Genomic DNA, 16766 nt, shown 5'->3' with positions numbered 1-16766 from the left:
CATGGATGTCGTAAAAGGCGACTAAGAAATAGGCTTAAAAACTTGGAATTCTTCTTTTAGGCGAGGCTAGCAACCTGTCACTATTTAAATCCCAATTCTATTTTATATTTTATTTGACTGATTGATAGTTCACAGGATTCAGTTGGAGTCTTTTGCGATCTCTCTAAAGCATTTGATTGCGTAGATCATCAGACACTTTTGCATAAACTTCGTCAATATGGGTTTGACCACAAATCAACGAAACCTATTTGACTGATAGGCTTCAAACTGTAGATATTAATGGAGTAAAGTCAAGCGGATCAAGCGTCTCAATGGGTTCCTCAGGGCTCAATTTTAGGACCATTCCTCTTCTTGATATATGTCAATGACCTGCCTTTTATGGTGGAAAAACAGGCGGGTAAGTGTTTGCCGATGACACTTCTTTAATATTTAAATTAGATCACCATAGCGAAAATGTAAGTTCGGTTAATAATATACTGTCGTCCATATCTATCTGGTTCTCAACCAACAATCTTCTTTTAAAATTATAATAGATGCAAAGCTACAGTGGGGTGCTCATATTTCTAAACTTTCCAATGATGATATACATTTTTTTTTATAATTCAGAAAACGGCCGTTCGCGCAATTTACGGTTTAGGACCAAGAGACTCGTTAAGTCAACTCTTCAAGAAAATAAACATACCTACAGTGTAGCGTCCCAGTACATTTTTGATCTTATAATGTATGTTAGGAAAAATACCTCTTTTTTTTTTTCAAAAAGTTAGTGCCACAACTGATAGAAATTTACGTAATAAACATAAATTAGTCATGCCGTATCATAGGCTTAGCAAAGTCAGTAAATCATTTATGGGGAACTGTATACGATTTTATAATAGGTTGCCGGAGTCTGTTCTTGATATTCCCAACCGAAAATTCAAAGAGTATGTAAAGAAAGTACTTTGTGAGAAGGCTTATTATAGGACTGGATTACCTTAATGATAAAAACATCTGGCTTGAGCTTGGCACAGGAACCTCGTAATGAATTGTAGTTTGATTTGAACTTAAATCAAAATTCAGTACACTCTGTACATAAATCTTTTTAAAATTGGCAATCCATAAAATATATATATACTGATATATATTTTTTAATAATAATAAAATCTCATATAAAAATATTAATCTGAACAATGTAAGTATTCTCTCGTCCACATTCTATTCTAAGTTTAATTGATATTGTGAAGTTGACGTTGTTGAAGAAAATGCTGCAGGGCTGTTTGTTACCGCTTCTTCTGCACTGACGCCTTGGAAGCGGCAGTAAACTTTGTTTTAAGTAATTTATTTGACGTCAACATATGTTGTTAAACCATACGTTTTGACAATTATTAAGCGATATGAAGTATCCTATAATAATGAATAAAAATTTTGAATTTGAATTTATCATAAAGTCGAAAAGCTAAACGTGGCCTATCAGTCTTTTCAAGACTGTTGGCTCTGTCTACCCGGCAAAGGATATAGACGTGGATCGAAGTCTCTACGATAATCGGAAACGCTCATCGTAATGGCTAGACCCTGGCCAGCCAGCCAAATCCTGCTCCAAGCGAAAATTGACCCAAAAAATTTACTTGTAAGCATTTGGTGGAGTAGTGTCGGTGTCGTTCATTACCATTTTCGCAAATCTGACCAGACGATTACGGCAACGTCTATTGTCAAGAATTGCAGACTATGGTAGAAAAGCTGCTCAATATATGTATAGTTCCTAAGGACATAATAATAAGAACATGCACATAGCACCTACTTACATTGACCTCTAGATTATCTTCACAAAATTCAACAAAGGGATTTTTTCCGTTCACTAAGTATTAAACCGTATATCTTTGTATATAACTATATACCGAAGTTTATTAGACTTTCCAGAAGCTAGTAGATAGGTACTAGGTAGAGTACCTACGAAATAAATCTGACTAGGTACGGTTTATTCTGATTTCTCTAAGGGAGAGGGATTTCTAAAGTAAGAAGGGTGGAATAATGTTTTGAAGTAAAAAGATATTTATTTGTATCAAATATGTTTTTATTAGTATTTGTTAAATTATTCTCCTATTTAGTCCCATCTCCCATATGAATCGGAATAGGTAATATTAGACTAACTATCCCGATTCTTTGGTTGTGCCAATCAATCTTACATTAATTATTACAGTAGGTACATTTAAATAAATAATTGGTAAATATAAGTTGGGTTGTGCCTTCACCTCTCCGAAGAGATATAATACCTTCCTCACACTGGAGCCTCTTCAGGAACCTCTCTGAATAGGAGCACGGTGCGCCTTTCGTCATGATCCTAGAATGGGTAGGTCAGGTTTTTACACAAAGCAATTCCCATCTGACCTTCGCAACACAACATACCTACATACAGAATACAATACAAATTATCTTTATTGCCCATAAAACACAATAATAATACATAAATATGTAGTAGAAACAAACATGAATATGTTGAGAAAGGGCAAGTCCGCCCTCTTCATTTTCGTTAAGCAACCTCTTCGAGCCAACCTTTGGGTAGTTAAAGGTAATAAAATGGAACCGGATGAACAGCATAGCTAACAGATGTTAGTGTATAATAAAAAAAACTACATACATAAAATATAATAAACTTAGAGACTAAATACAATAAATAAAATACTACATCTAATAAATAAATACATACAGTGAGCGTGTGTCTGAGAGCCCATATGCCGGTGGGTATGCGAATCACTACACATAGTTATATACATACCTATATAAAATAGCTTCATTAATATGAATATTATTATGAACAAAGTTATGAAGAGAGATAGTACTTCTTCAAGTTCGTTTTAAAGGCACCCATTGTTTGAGAAGTGCGAATGTCAACGGGTAAAGCATTCCACAGACGCACGGCCTGAACTGTAAAGGACTTAGAGTAGGCTACAGACATATTAGAAGGAGTATTGAGGCTAAGGGCAATTAGACTGCGGGTAGTCTGACTGTTATTCTGATGAAAAAAGGTGAAGTGCTCTTTAATATACTGAGGAGTAGAAGGAATGAAAAGTATATAAAAAAGGAGTGTGAAAATTTTATAGTCGTGACGAAGCCTGATTAGAAGCCACTTGAGTTGTGCATGGAAAGAGATGGTGGTCGTATTTGGTAAGCCAAATATGAACCTGATACAGAAATTTTGAAGGCTCTGAAGATTTACGTAATAAACTTGAGCAGTTTATTATGTAAATCTACAGAGAGATTGAGATAGCATGCATCAGCATATTCAAGGATCAGACAGAGCAAGGACTGGGCAAGCAGAATATTATTGATTACATCAATTTATTTATTTTTACTAAGTGTTAATGCTTATTTGACCAGCAGTGGGACAGTAAAAGCTAAAACACAAGGCTTTTTAAGAACTTGACATTATTCACATAAGTTTTAATCACTTTTTGCACAACCTTCACCATGAGTATAGGTATTTTACCTCCAAATTGGAACCAAATAAGGCTTATATACTAGTTTACTACATTTTTATTTCACCGTGAAAGTATCCATATCACAAAAACATTATGCTATTCTAATCTCTAAATATCAATCCTAATTATTTTGTGTCCATTCCATAGTCAATAATTAACATCTAGTTCATATGCAAAATATTGACTACTAAATTACCAAAAAGAAGTTAACTATCACTGGGCCAATTTCATCATATTTGCAAGTTTAAAAGAAATACCTAAACAGAACAGATATGCCTTAGCCTCAATTCTTTTTCCAGATTAAAGTTTTATTGTTTGCAGGCATTTCTATAGTGTCCATTAAAGATAAATCACATTCTTCAGCTAATTTTAATAAATCATTAATATCACGAAGGCCCCACAAAGGATTCCTGCTTCTTAGGGAAGCATCAAAATCAATGTTACTTTGAGGCGTTATTTTACCATCTTTACTATAAGGGCCATATGTTATCATCAGAGCATCAGGCTTTAAATAACTGCCTGCATTCTTAAACAATCCTATGGTGCATTCATATGGGCTAATATGGATCATATTCGCATTATAAAGATAATCAATAGAGTTTTCATGAAACCCATAGCTGTTAAATTCATTACAAACATCCAGTTGTATGGGTGTTAAAATATTTTTTGTTGGGCAGAGTTGACTGTAATAAGCTATGCTACCAAGAAGACTTTTATCATATTCTGAAGGTTGAAATTTCACTCCTGGGAAATGAGGTGCAAAGTGATAAAGATGTTGTCCTGATCCTGATGAGACCTCTAGAAACAAAGGACTCTCATCACAAACTTTATCCAGATCACATATTATAAACCTCTTCAAAACCTGCAGTATTGGTTCTTGGTTTCTTGTAGCAGCAGGATATATTAGTTTTTCTCCAGTAATACTGAAAAATAAAGTAGTATAAAGTATTGTGACAAGTAGAAAAATTTACTCTGACTAACCATTCAGGAAAGAGCATGATTATATGTGTTTTTAAAACTAAAAAATGCTCTTTAAATTAAAAAGAGTTATTAAAATTTGAATTTTTCCATGTGAGAGCAAGAAAGTAATAGGGTAATTGCGCTGGTTTGGCGTCCAGTTCTACTTTTCGTCCATTTCACTTTTAAACGCATATAAAAAGAATATAAACACACCTATGCACGCATGTTGCAACTTGTCACGATCCTTCATACTTAAGCAACAGTTCTAACAACCACAAAATCCAATTTGTCAAGTGAAAACTTCGAAAAAATTAAACTCAGTGGCCAGCATGTGTTCGTGTTTCGTAGACGTCATTGCCGATACAAAAAAAATAGCTGGTGCAGGAACACTCAGTGGTGGGTTTTATGACTATTTCACATAGATTGGGTAATATTTTGGCATGTAAGGATATTTAAGAGTATAACTAACATTATGTTAAGGTTATTTTACAATGTTTTTGTAGTAATCTTAGTAAAAGTTTGCGGACGAATACTGACATGCCAATTATACCAATTATTTGGTATCCGTCCACGTGGACGGAAACTAAAACAGCAAGCTAAATATTTGGAATGTTCATTTTACTTTTTCAGACCTATAAAAAAATATGTGTTTTCTTTAGATATGAACTTTATTGGCTATTTGACAAGATATTTAGTTAACGTCCAATAATTTCTCAGTATTGCTTGTTTAAAAAAATGTTTAAATGGCATGGACGAAAACTAAACAGCAATTTTTTTGTATTAGTTTTCGTCCATAATAGTGTGGAATCTACTTCTAACACATTTTCTTGTTAATTCGTACAGGTTTTTCTAGTAGGTACTAAACTTTGAAATTAATTGTTATAGATGGATTCGGGGAAATAAAAAAGCAGGAAATCTACTGCTGAAGAATAAATATTTTTGTTGATTAAATAAAAGATTATAAAGACAGTTTTTATTTAACATTGCACTTTTACTCTTTTTTACATACTGGACGGAAACTAGATCACACCAGGGCGAAAACCAAATTTTTTGGACGAAAACTAGTGAAATCTGCCATTTAACATTTAATTATTTATATAAAAAACAATGTAGTTATAATTAAAAGTTTCTTAATTTTTATCAAAAATAGACTATATGAGGTATATAAACAAATATGAGCTATTTTAATTAGGATACTTTATCATATTATTTTTACGTCTGAAAGCTAGCAACTCCGCTAATTGGACGAAAACCAGCGCAATCACCCTACTTAGCATGAAGTGAAGAGTTATAATTTTGTTATCTAAATTCTTGATTTTTATAGATATTTGCCGAAAATGTCATATAATCTGGCTAGTATAGTCTTAAGGCCAAAGTAAAGACCATAATATCCGGGCACTTGTGTACCAAGCAAGGTGGACCAGTTCAGTGGGTGAAAAATAAACACCTCGTTAAAAACTAAGATGCCTGCTCACCTTTCATTTTGATGAAGATCTTTCATCTTTAAATCACTTAAATCTTTAGACTTCGACATAGGCCTCAGTAAATATGATTTTATACAAAAAAATAAGCGAATAAACTTAATTTTGGTAATTTAAACGATTTTTATTAGCAAGTATATAGTACATAAATTCGAACAAGTAAGTACTGAAATATTGAAAGACTTAATGTGAACGATTCATTGATATACGTCCTGATTAAAATGGCCAATAATTTTGAATGCAATATTAAACTTGCATAAACTTAACTTAAAAAAAGGTACTTCATTTGTTAAGTACAAGTAAAGTAAGTATTTTGACCGTCCCCTCCAAGAAACTTGTTTACCCTTTTGACAATAATTTTACGCATTTGACTTTGACACTGACAATTGATCGATATTAGAACTGATACACATTAAAATTATGATTTTTGAATCGCTTCAGACCGGAATTCGATAAAAAACAATAATTTTATAACCATATAAAAGTCAGATCAGGTATAAAAGAAAAAAAAAAACAAAAACATTTGTTTTCAAATGTATTTATTATACCTATGAAAAAGTTAAACCTTTACCAGGCCCTAGTTCAGCTATGGACAATTAAAATCTATCAAGCGATAGCTACTTTTTTATTAATTTCGAAAATGAACGTTTTACTTAAGTAATTTTTTGTTTGTTTGATTTATTTCATTTAAGAAAAATTGTTCTTTTTGCGCGATATCTAGCGCTTTTTTAAAGCACAATTTCCGAGAAATCTAACGCTTTTCTAAATCTTACAGCGCTCAATCGGATTTTTGGTCTGGCAGCACTGCCTGGTTTGTGGTCGTGTCCCACTCAAGTCAAGTTCCAATTATTCATATTTTCATAACAATTTTGTTTGTGTATTGTATTTTAGTGGAAATAAGTTAACCTGAAATTACTGTACATAGGTACAAGTTTCAACAATGGCGAAACGTTCTGCTTCAGAAGCTTTTGAAGTAGAAGAGATAAAAGTTTTGAGGGAAGGCAAGAAACATTCTTTAGACTCTGATGAAGAAGACAGCGGAGCTGAAGAGGAAAAAAAGAACATTCTTAACATTAATGATATTGAAGGCGAAGAAGAAGGACAAGGAGGCATTGAAGGTGAAGTAAGTAAATATCAAGACTTCGTGTTTTAGATTGGATTGCTTAAGTCAGTTAAATTACATTTGCATCATGTTATCAACATTAAACTTGAAGAATTCAAATGTCTTTTTTATTGTAATAAAAAATTATATTGTCCTGATTAACAGCATGTTGTTAAACAATATAAATTTAAGATTTATTTAATTATAAAAACGGTTATTCATTTTTTCAAGTTTAAAGTTTATTTGTTTAATTCCTTTCAGATTACAATAACTCCTTTCAATATGAAAGAAGAACTTGAAGAGGGTCATTTTGACACTCAGGGTCACTATCATTGGAAAAAAGAAAAGGAAATAAGAGATGGATGGCTAGATAATATAGACTGGGTTAAGGTGAAAGGTCGTCCAGAAGACAAATACAAAGTGCATAAAGATGATGATAACAGAGGTCTTGGTGATGAGTCCAGCAGCGAAGATGATGAGCCACAGGAGAAATTTGAATTGATTGCCAATTACAAAGAAATATTTCAGCATATGAAACCACAGGAGACAATAGCTAAAACATTGCAGAGACTTGGTGAGTTAGTATTAGTATAAGAAACATTGTAATATTCTCCCTTAACAATTCAATCTACAACTGAGGTCTACTAAAGCAATCATGATATAATCAATCTAAATCTACCAGTAACACCTCATCTCATAAAATATTTAGAGGTAAACAATATTTAAATCCCATTAAAAAGCTAAGCTATGATATTTATTAGTATCTATTCTATAATATACATTATAGCAAGTAAATACACATACTGTATGGTTCTTGGTACTTTTTCCCATGGATGTTGCAAAAGGTGACTAAGGGAAAGACAAATAAACTTGGGTCTTATGGGTGATGGGCTAGCAACCTGTGATTATTTGAATCCCAATTCTATGAGGGAACTAATTTTTTGAGCTGTTATTTAAATATTCAAGATGTTATTATGATCAGTTGAAAAACATATTAAGCAGTTATTTAATTTAATGTCCGTTGATTAATTATTGCGATAGTAATACATGGACGGTAATAAAATAAATTTGTCGGTTATTTTATCATACAATGTCAATTCTAAAAATAATTGAGCAGTCTAATAATTGAATGAGCGGTAAAAATGATGGAATGAGCGGCTCGATAAATAGTTCGGCAGATCATAGCAAGCGGAGACACCCGAACTCAAATTCATTGAAAAGAGAGGTAAATTTTCGTTATTTGGGCGGAGAGAACGTTTACAGCTTTCATGCTTCTTGGTCCTAGCTAAAAAAATAGTGAACGAGTGTTCCTCAGAGTATACACAGAATCCATCTGAAAACTATTTTGCAAAAATGCCGGAAATAACTTTGAAAGACTGGACAGATTCATATAATTGGGCCAAACTACCGAAAGAGATAGTAATCATACCTAATAATAATAATGATAATTTGACGCATTATCAAGTACCTGCTGCTGAAGCTAAAGAATGCGGAATATTTGAAAATCCACCAGAAAATTTTGATGAGTTTAAAGAGCAATTTTCAATAAATGGGAAGTTAAATTGCCACATAATAAAGAAAAATGGATTCAAGGAACATATACTTGCCCAAACTTTTATAAAATGTATAAGTGTAAACATATAATTGGCCTGTCCATACGCTTGAAGTACGTTGTACCTCCAGTTGAGGCTAAAAACATTCCACTTGGACAAAAAAGGAAGAGAGGCAGACCGTCGAAAGCCAAACCTGCTCTTATTATACATACAATAAGTATATTTTTACTGCTAATAAGCAAACATGTCATTTTAATGTTTCGAATTACGAATAAAAGTTCATATTATTGTTACATAATTTGTTTTATTTATTTCCTTCAGTCAAGGCAAAAGTTATTTAATTTTTCATTACTTAGTACTTAAATGTACTGATTTTTTTTTATTTTATTTTACCGCCTCATTGTTTACAGAATAGCTTAGAATGAGATTTCTTACCGACAAATTCCGATTTATTACTGCCCACACGTAACCGCTCGTTCAATAATTTTTACCGCTCATTTAATTATTTTTCTGCTCAAATATATATTCACTGAAGCATTTCATTATTTTTTATTACTCATTTTTGTTTATTTTACCGTTTAGTTTTTACTGCCGCACTAGTTATTAAACATGCCATTTATAATTTTTAACTTACCAAAACTGCCATTTACAACTGCTCCTTTAAATCAGTGCCATTCTATTACTTAGGCATACCATGTGATTAAAACATCATCACAGGGACCTTCAGAGGAAAGGTCACGTTGTAGAAGTAAATTTTAGCTGCATTGACCATACTCACTTAAAAATTTCTATAAATAATAAATATATACAGGACAAATTACACTGATTCAGTTAGCCTCAAAGTAAGTTCGAGACTTGTGTTACGAGATACTAACTGAACGATACTATATTTTATGTCTAAGTGCCGTGTGGTTCCCGGCACCAATACAAAAAATAATAGAACCACTCCATTTCTTTCCCATGGATGTCGTTAAAGGCGACTAAGGGATAGGCATAAACTTGGGATTCTTTTTTAGGCGATAGGCTAGCAACTTGTCACTATTTGAATCTCAATTCTATCATTCAGCCAAATAGCTGAACGTGGCTATTCAGTCTTATCAGACTGTTGGCTCTGTCTACCCCGCAAGGGATATAGACTTGACCATATGTATGCTATATTTTAAAATGAATACTTATATAGATAATCATCCAAGACCCAGGCCAATCAGAAAAAGTTCTTTTCTCATCATGCCCTGGCCAGGATTCGAACCCGGGACCTCCGGTGTCACAGACAAGGGTACTACCGCTACGCCACAGGGCCGTCTATGAAAACATATTTTCCCTCTAGACAACTTGTACCAAGACAGTACCATAGTTGTACAAATGAAAGAGCATTATGATTAAAGATAATAATTTATTTATATAATAGCTAAGTCTGTGACGGAATTTAAGCTTCGAGGTTGTTTGGTTTTGTGTAAAGTAGTAATATATGTGTTTCAGGAGCTAATTCAAAAATATCAAGTGCTGAAAGGTGGAAGAGGAAAAAAGCAGGTATTGTTGATGAAGGAAGTAAAACAGTCACCAGAATCACAGAACTTGCAAATCAAATTTTAACAAAGATGGGCAACATGGATATTTATCAAGAAAGTTATGAAAAAATTAGTAAGATTATATCCAAAGATAAAAGCAAAAATGATGATGCAGATTTGGATATGTATGCAGACGATTTTGATCAAAAAGAAAAAGAAACTTTATCTAAAGATCAAGGAGCTACTGAAAATACAGAAGAAGACAAAGATGATGAACCAAAGCAGGTGAAATGGGAATTCAAATGGAACCAAAATGATTCAGAGGTGTCTGGTCCCCACTCCACTGAACAGATGCAAAAGTGGTCTGAAGATGGTTACTTCAAAACAGGTGTATGGGTGAGAAAACATGGTGAAGATAGCCAGTTCTATAATTCAAGTAGAATGGATTTTGAATTGTATATGTAAGTGTGTGCATTTTAATAAAAGTCAGAGTTTACACATATTTTTTAATACTTTTACCTAGTATCATATTTGCAACATTATAAATACTTATATCAGTCAATACCTTTGCTATTTGACTAATTAATACTATAAACAAAGTAACAAGTTGAACTATAACAAATTGTGAAATGGATGTTCCGATATCCAACCAACTTCCAGTGTTCTTTACGTTATAAAGTAGTTGTATGCCCATTATATTGGAGTATATTAGTACTATGATGTTCAAATATCCAGTAGGTGCCTGTAAAGATAAAAACTGGTAGCAAAAATTTCCTTGATATCTTCCAGCGGGGCATGCAGCGGGGCATAGCATGATACGCGCGATGATTTATTAAGAGTTTAACATGAAACTGGGCAGCAATAGGAACACGCTAATTAATCATGAATACTAATTAGCTCCTTCCAAACCGCTCTTTGATCTTTTATAGTACCAAATTTTGTTACTTGGGTAGTATATCACGCAATAAAACCGTCTAGCATGCCATGCTAACCCTGCAGGTGTTAATTTATGAGAAAAATAAAATTTGGGAGTTTCATACTCCCATGTAATTAATTACATTATCTTTTTTATTTAAGACCAGTATTTCGGCCAGATATAATAGAACCTTAAAGTAGTTTAAGGTTCTTTCCATCTCTTCCAAATTTTATCAATCGGTCCAGTAAATTTTGGATTAAAATGACGTTGTTTACTCTGTGTCTATTTTTTACAACAAACATGCAACTACAAACGTATATTATTATTTGCATTAAAAAACGATTTAACTCTCTAATTAGAGACATTAAATGAAAATAACAAAACAAAACTAGCCCTTGCAAACGACTTCGTACGCATGGAAAATCTTTCATGACACTACACGGAGTGGTGTGGTCGTGTGGTGCCGGCAGAGTAGAATAGCATCACCCGCATACAATACACAATAAGAGGCGATTAAGGAATTAAGCAGGAGTGGGTAGCAGCACCTCATATGCTGATATGACAACATTGTCCAGAATCAATACACAGTCACTGCAGTCAGCAACCCGCCTGCCCAATGTGGTTAGTATAGCTAAAATCTCCCATTTCTGGAGAAGCCTTAGTCTACCACTTTTATGGGCTGCAAAAGTGAGATAAAGCTTTGTTCTTCCTCAGGTTTAATTTTATCAAAATCGGTTGTTCATAAAAAACGTTACAGACAGACAGACCGAGTTATTTTTTCATTTATAATATTAAGTAAGGATCACCCGAAACCCAAGGAAATGTATTTCAAAATCAATAACTGGGGCTTGGCTATCCATTGTACAATTTTGATACAGTTTTATAATATATACAATTACCTTTGTCAAAATCTGAATACCTCTAAAACTGCATGCTACTACCATAAATGGTGCTAAAGTTTTCAACATTATTAGCACAGTTATAATGAAAGGCTTGAATGATGTTATAAAGCATGTGACCCATCTGACTTCAAAAGAATTCAGTGATGCTATATTACCTGTTCCAAAAAATGCTAAAATAATATAAAAAATCTGTTAATACAGTTAAGGAAAGATAAATTAGAAGGCGCACACCGTAAAAAAAATCATTAAATGATACTAAAGAATATAAAAATATACCCATGAAAAAGGATACAAATATAAATGATCGCCTAAAATCTTCTTTGCTAATACTGCGTTCGATAGAAATTATATGTGTTGTTCTCTCATCTGTCTCTTCAAAAGCTAAATCCATTATCTGAAAGTAGAAGTCCAATAGTGAGTAATTAATCTAATCACAAGCAGTCAGCACAGCAGGGATAAATGAATTTTTACCTTTAATTTCTTTATTTCCAGAAATCTAAACTCTATTAATAACCAACATGTTACATTCATGATCAACGCAACCATAAATAAACCCTCGTGACACACCGACAATAAAAGATAAAATATTATTAGTGATGTGTTTACTGCCATCAGTCGGCATATTAATCTCTTTGAAAATGCAACAGGTAATACCAATGATGTTGCTGAAAAAGAAAATTAGACTGAATATCGTAATAGATGTCATCCATCAACTCTTAGCATTCTGCTGCACACATGTGGGAGTTTCCGAAAGACCTTTCGTATGAGATTTTTACCTACCCCTACAAATTTAATAGTTTAAAATATTTCAATTAAACTCGTTCGGTTGTTTCAGCTGTGCGTTTATAGAAAGTTAGCCAGTCATATCCATCATACAAAACTAAATTTTGGAATTTACTGTATTGATCAATAAAGCACACTAATTATCAATATAATTCATTCACCTGGATAAGATTAAATAATCTATCTTCTGTATGATATCGGTAGTAAATATGAATTATAAAGATTATTTTTTTCTGGTTGAAAAACAAAAAAAGCTACTGAACCACTGAACCGATTTGATAATATTAAGCACAGAGACAGACAAAACCCTCAAGAGTAACATAGAATTATTATGTGTGTCAGAATGGCGGGTGTACCTCACGGATTTTAATATCTGTTTTGGATTAAAAACGTACCTGATGTGTACCTCAGTGTACCTCTCCTAAAAATCTGTGTACCTCCTTCTATGTAAAGATTTTAAATAAAATAGGTACACCCGCCATCCTGACGTCAGGACCGCGGGTGTACTTCTAGTTAGCATATGTAGGTAAGTAAACTATATATGTAGATTTGGTACCTCTTGTGTACCTGCCGAAGCAAATATTAATTAAATAAAAAATATTAAGGGTGCTGAGAAAATGAAAAAAAAAATTTTTTCTATGACGTCATTTTTAGGGTTACGTACCCAAAGGGTAAAACGGGACCCTATTACTAAGCCTCCACTGTCTGTCTAGAGTCCGACTCACACTTGGCCGGTTTTTATTACATAAAAATAACTACAGTATTAATAACTTAAAATAAATTAAATTAATGACACCTGGTACAATTAATTTATTTTTAGTTACTTATACTGTAGTTATTTTTATAAAATAAAAACTACGTCAAAGACAAAAAACTTTTTTTTTTTCATTTTCTCAGCATCCTTAATATTTTTTATTTAATTAATATTTGCTTCGGCAGGTACACAAGAGGTACCAAATCTACATATATAGTTTACTTACCTACATATGCTAACTAGAAGTACACCCGCGGTCCTGACGTCAGGATGGCGGGTGTACCTATTTTATTTAAAATCTTTACATAGAAGGAGGTACACAGATTTTTAGGAGAGGTACACTGAGGTACACATCAGGTACGTTTTTAATCCAAAACAGATATTAAAATCCGTGAGGTACACCCGCCATTCTGACACACATCAATTAATGTGTGTCAGAATGGCGGGTGTACCTCACGGATTTTAATATCTGTTTTGGATTAAAAGTGTACCTCTCCTAAAAATCTGTGTACCTCCTTCTATGTAAAGATTTTAAATAAAATAGGTACACCCGCCATCCTGACGTCAGGACCGCGGGTGTACTTCTAGTTAGCATATGTAGGTAAGTAAACTATATATGTAGATTTGGTACCTCTTGTGTACCTGCCGAAGCAAATATTAATTAAATAAAAAATATTAAGGGTGCTGAGAAAATGAAAAAAAAAATTTTTTCTATGACGTCATTTTTAGGGTTACGTACCCAAAGGGTAAAACGGGACCCTATTACTAAGCCTCCACTGTCTGTCTAGAGTCCGACTCACACTTGGCCGGTTTTTATTACATAAAAATAACTACAGTATTAATAACTTAAAATAAATTAAATTAATGACACCTGGTACAATTAATTTATTTTTAGTTACTTATACTGTAGTTATTTTTATAAAATAAAAACTACGTCAAAGACAAAAAACTTTTTTTTTTTCATTTTCTCAGCATCCTTAATATTTTTTATTTAATTAATATTTGTTTCTGCAGGTACACAAGAGGTACCAAATCTACATATACAGTTTACTTACCTACATATGCTAACTAGAAGTACACCCGCGGTCCTGACGTCAGGATGGCGGGTGTACCTATTTTATTTAAAATCTTTACATAGAAGGAGGTACACAGATTTTTAGGAGAGGTACACTGAGGTACACATCAGGTACGTTTTTAATCCAAAACAGATATTAAAATCCGTGAGGTACACCCGCCATTCTGACACACATGAATTATTTTCTGGAAATTCCCACGGATGCGAAAAAGAAAAAAGAACAAGATTCTAAACAAAAAAGAGAGGTACACTGACTAACTTATTCACTCACAAATCAGCTGGGTATCTGTAATACAGATCCTCCTAGTATTTTAGCCAGTCTCTCACATAGTCACGTCTATATCCCTTGCGGGGTAGACAGAGCCAACAGCCTTGAAGATAGAAAGGCCACGTTCAGCTGTATGGCTTAATGATAGAATTGAAATAAGTGACAGGTTGCTAATTAGGTTTTGATCTATACATAAGCTATAAGCTGTAGCTTTATGTGAAACACAAATTACTCCCAATAGATCATCTTTCAATACTTGTTCGCGTCGACAGTCACTTAACTAAGAAAAACAAAATTTTATCGATATTTCTTAATATTTATAGTATTATCAAACACGCAATAATAAAATTAAACTCACATATTTATAACCGACATCCAAAAAGGAAGAAGTTCTCAAGTCATTTTTATGTTTTTAAATTTTAAAAGTCCAAATAGTTTTGTGATTATCGTAATTTTTTGCAATTTTACCACAATTATTTTGGCTTATCTTAGAATTTATTGTTAAGCTTGGTATTTGTTGAGAAAATTAACTTACGAGTATATAAGTATCACATCATAAAGCAAGTAGATAAACATATAGTAGATATATACAGGTCAACTGAGAACCTCCGTTTTTTTAATTTTCAGCTTGGTAACATAGTTAAAATCCTTAATTTAAATTTATCATCATCACCACATAGTATAAAACAGTCGCTTCCCGCAGCTGGATGTGTGTCTGTATGTATGCTTATATCTTTAAATCTACATAACGGATTTTGATGCGTTTTTTAAGATATAGATTCAGGAGGAAGGTTTATATGTATATTTATACTGATAATGATAAGATTTCTAATATGAAGTCGTAGATAAACATATTTTTTGCGCTTACAAACGCTGGCTGAACTCTACGAGATAGATCAAAATAAGGTACTAAGTATACCTTTGTTTGTTTGTTTGAACGCGCTAATCTCAGGAACTCCTGGTTCGAATTGAAAAATTCTTTTTGCGTTGAATAGACCATTTATCGAGGAAGGCTTTAGGCTAAATAAAATCACGCTGCAACTATAAGTAGCGAAGAAAGAAAAAAATTTGTGAAAACGGGAACAATTATTCATTCTTGAGGGCTTCAATAATGCCCAAAATAACTATTCCACGCGGACGAAGTTGCGGGCAAGGCTAGTCTGTGAAAAATCATTAATGCGTAGTGACCGTGGGCGCCCCTATATGCCTATATATATTTATATTTAATTTAGAAACTCACTTTCACATTCATCACGTATTTTTGCTTTAACGTAGGTATAGAGGAGCCTACAATGTCGAAAAGATTATGTATATAATAATTTTTCACCTGTAGTACCTACATAGGTATTTTTTTAATTAACTTACCTGAAATTACCCAAGCTAATGTCTGATATGTGTAGGACACTGGAGAGCCTCTATCAAACCTTATTGATTGTACATAAATGTTTTGTAAAGCTAGTATCAGCAATACTAATTGTACCACAGTTAGAATTAAATCTCTTTTATATGTACCATGGACTGGTAAAATAATCTTATAGATATACATTAACAGTATTATCAACCATATAACTCCAGCAATGATCCTAAAAACAATAATTAGAAAATATTTCTAAAGTGATTAATTGCAATGTACGAGTATGTGCGATGTGTAAACATAATTGGTACAAAAAAAAATTATATGCTTACACTAATTCTATATAGGTACTTTTACCTACAACTGGTGTAAAAGAAAAAATGCTAAGTAAAATACAACCGACAGGCCACATATAGCGCATCGATTTTGTAAATTTTGATCTCGTCGACAAAAAAAATGGCCACAGTCCCATGCCCAGTAGAGGAATACTCAGCATCCATCGATGCGTAAATGACATACCCTAAAAAGAAATGTTATAATAACAAATTTTATACCATATTAACAAAACTAACACTATATTTCTTGTGCTGCGTTTCAATTGGACATAAGGTCTTGCTTGACTTGCGTTAAGAATTAACTTAAATATAACATTAATATT

The 16766-nt window shown here is 32.9% G+C and overlaps 3 protein-coding genes across 4 annotated transcripts in view; 1 reads left to right on the top strand and 2 right to left on the bottom strand.

Annotated features, from left to right (window-relative positions):
- Positions 1 to 2040: 2040 nt before the first annotated feature.
- LOC106137821 (methyltransferase-like 26) lies at positions 2041 to 6242 on the bottom strand. The gene is made up of 2 exons (XM_060950475.1): positions 5888 to 6242; positions 2041 to 4375 (listed from the first exon to the last, which is right to left on the bottom strand). Exons 1-2 carry the CDS (start codon positions 5944 to 5946, stop codon positions 3736 to 3738), a joined length of 699 nt encoding a protein of 232 aa, XP_060806458.1. The 5' UTR covers positions 5947 to 6242; the 3' UTR covers positions 2041 to 3735.
- A 430-nt stretch (positions 6243 to 6672) lies between these two features.
- Positions 6673 to 10552, top strand: LOC106137823 (CD2 antigen cytoplasmic tail-binding protein 2 homolog). Of its 2 annotated transcripts, none has more exons than XM_060950469.1 (3): positions 6673 to 7016; positions 7257 to 7569; positions 10031 to 10552. In XM_060950469.1, the coding sequence occupies exons 1-3, from the start codon at positions 6834 to 6836 to the stop codon at positions 10519 to 10521; spliced, it is 987 nt and encodes a 328-aa protein (XP_060806452.1). In that variant the 5' UTR covers positions 6673 to 6833; the 3' UTR covers positions 10522 to 10552. The 2 variants fall into 2 exon arrangements, with proteins under 2 accessions (XP_060806452.1, XP_013194194.2); XM_013338740.2 differs by having other exon boundaries at positions 6675 to 7016; positions 10028 to 10552.
- The window catches only part of LOC106137822 (GPI ethanolamine phosphate transferase 1), a 29210-nt gene continuing 22993 nt past the window's right edge, over positions 10550 to 16766 (bottom strand). The window contains exons 10-15 of the mRNA XM_060950480.1: positions 16441 to 16628; positions 16120 to 16337; positions 12346 to 12539; positions 12167 to 12268; positions 11872 to 12063; positions 10550 to 10798 (exon numbers count right to left, since the gene is read on the bottom strand). Coding sequence (XP_060806463.1) covers positions 10550 to 10798; positions 11872 to 12063; positions 12167 to 12268; positions 12346 to 12539; positions 16120 to 16337; positions 16441 to 16628 — 1143 coding nt within the window. The remainder of the gene's footprint in view (positions 10799 to 11871; positions 12064 to 12166; positions 12269 to 12345; positions 12540 to 16119; positions 16338 to 16440; positions 16629 to 16766) is intronic.

Source organism: Amyelois transitella, chromosome 3 (genome assembly GCF_032362555.1).
Source record: "Amyelois transitella isolate CPQ chromosome 3, ilAmyTran1.1, whole genome shotgun sequence".
NCBI lineage: Eukaryota > Metazoa > Arthropoda > Insecta > Lepidoptera > Pyralidae > Amyelois > Amyelois transitella.
The sequence above is the reverse complement of the archived record's forward strand: the minus strand, read 5'-3'. Positions and strand labels throughout refer to the sequence as shown.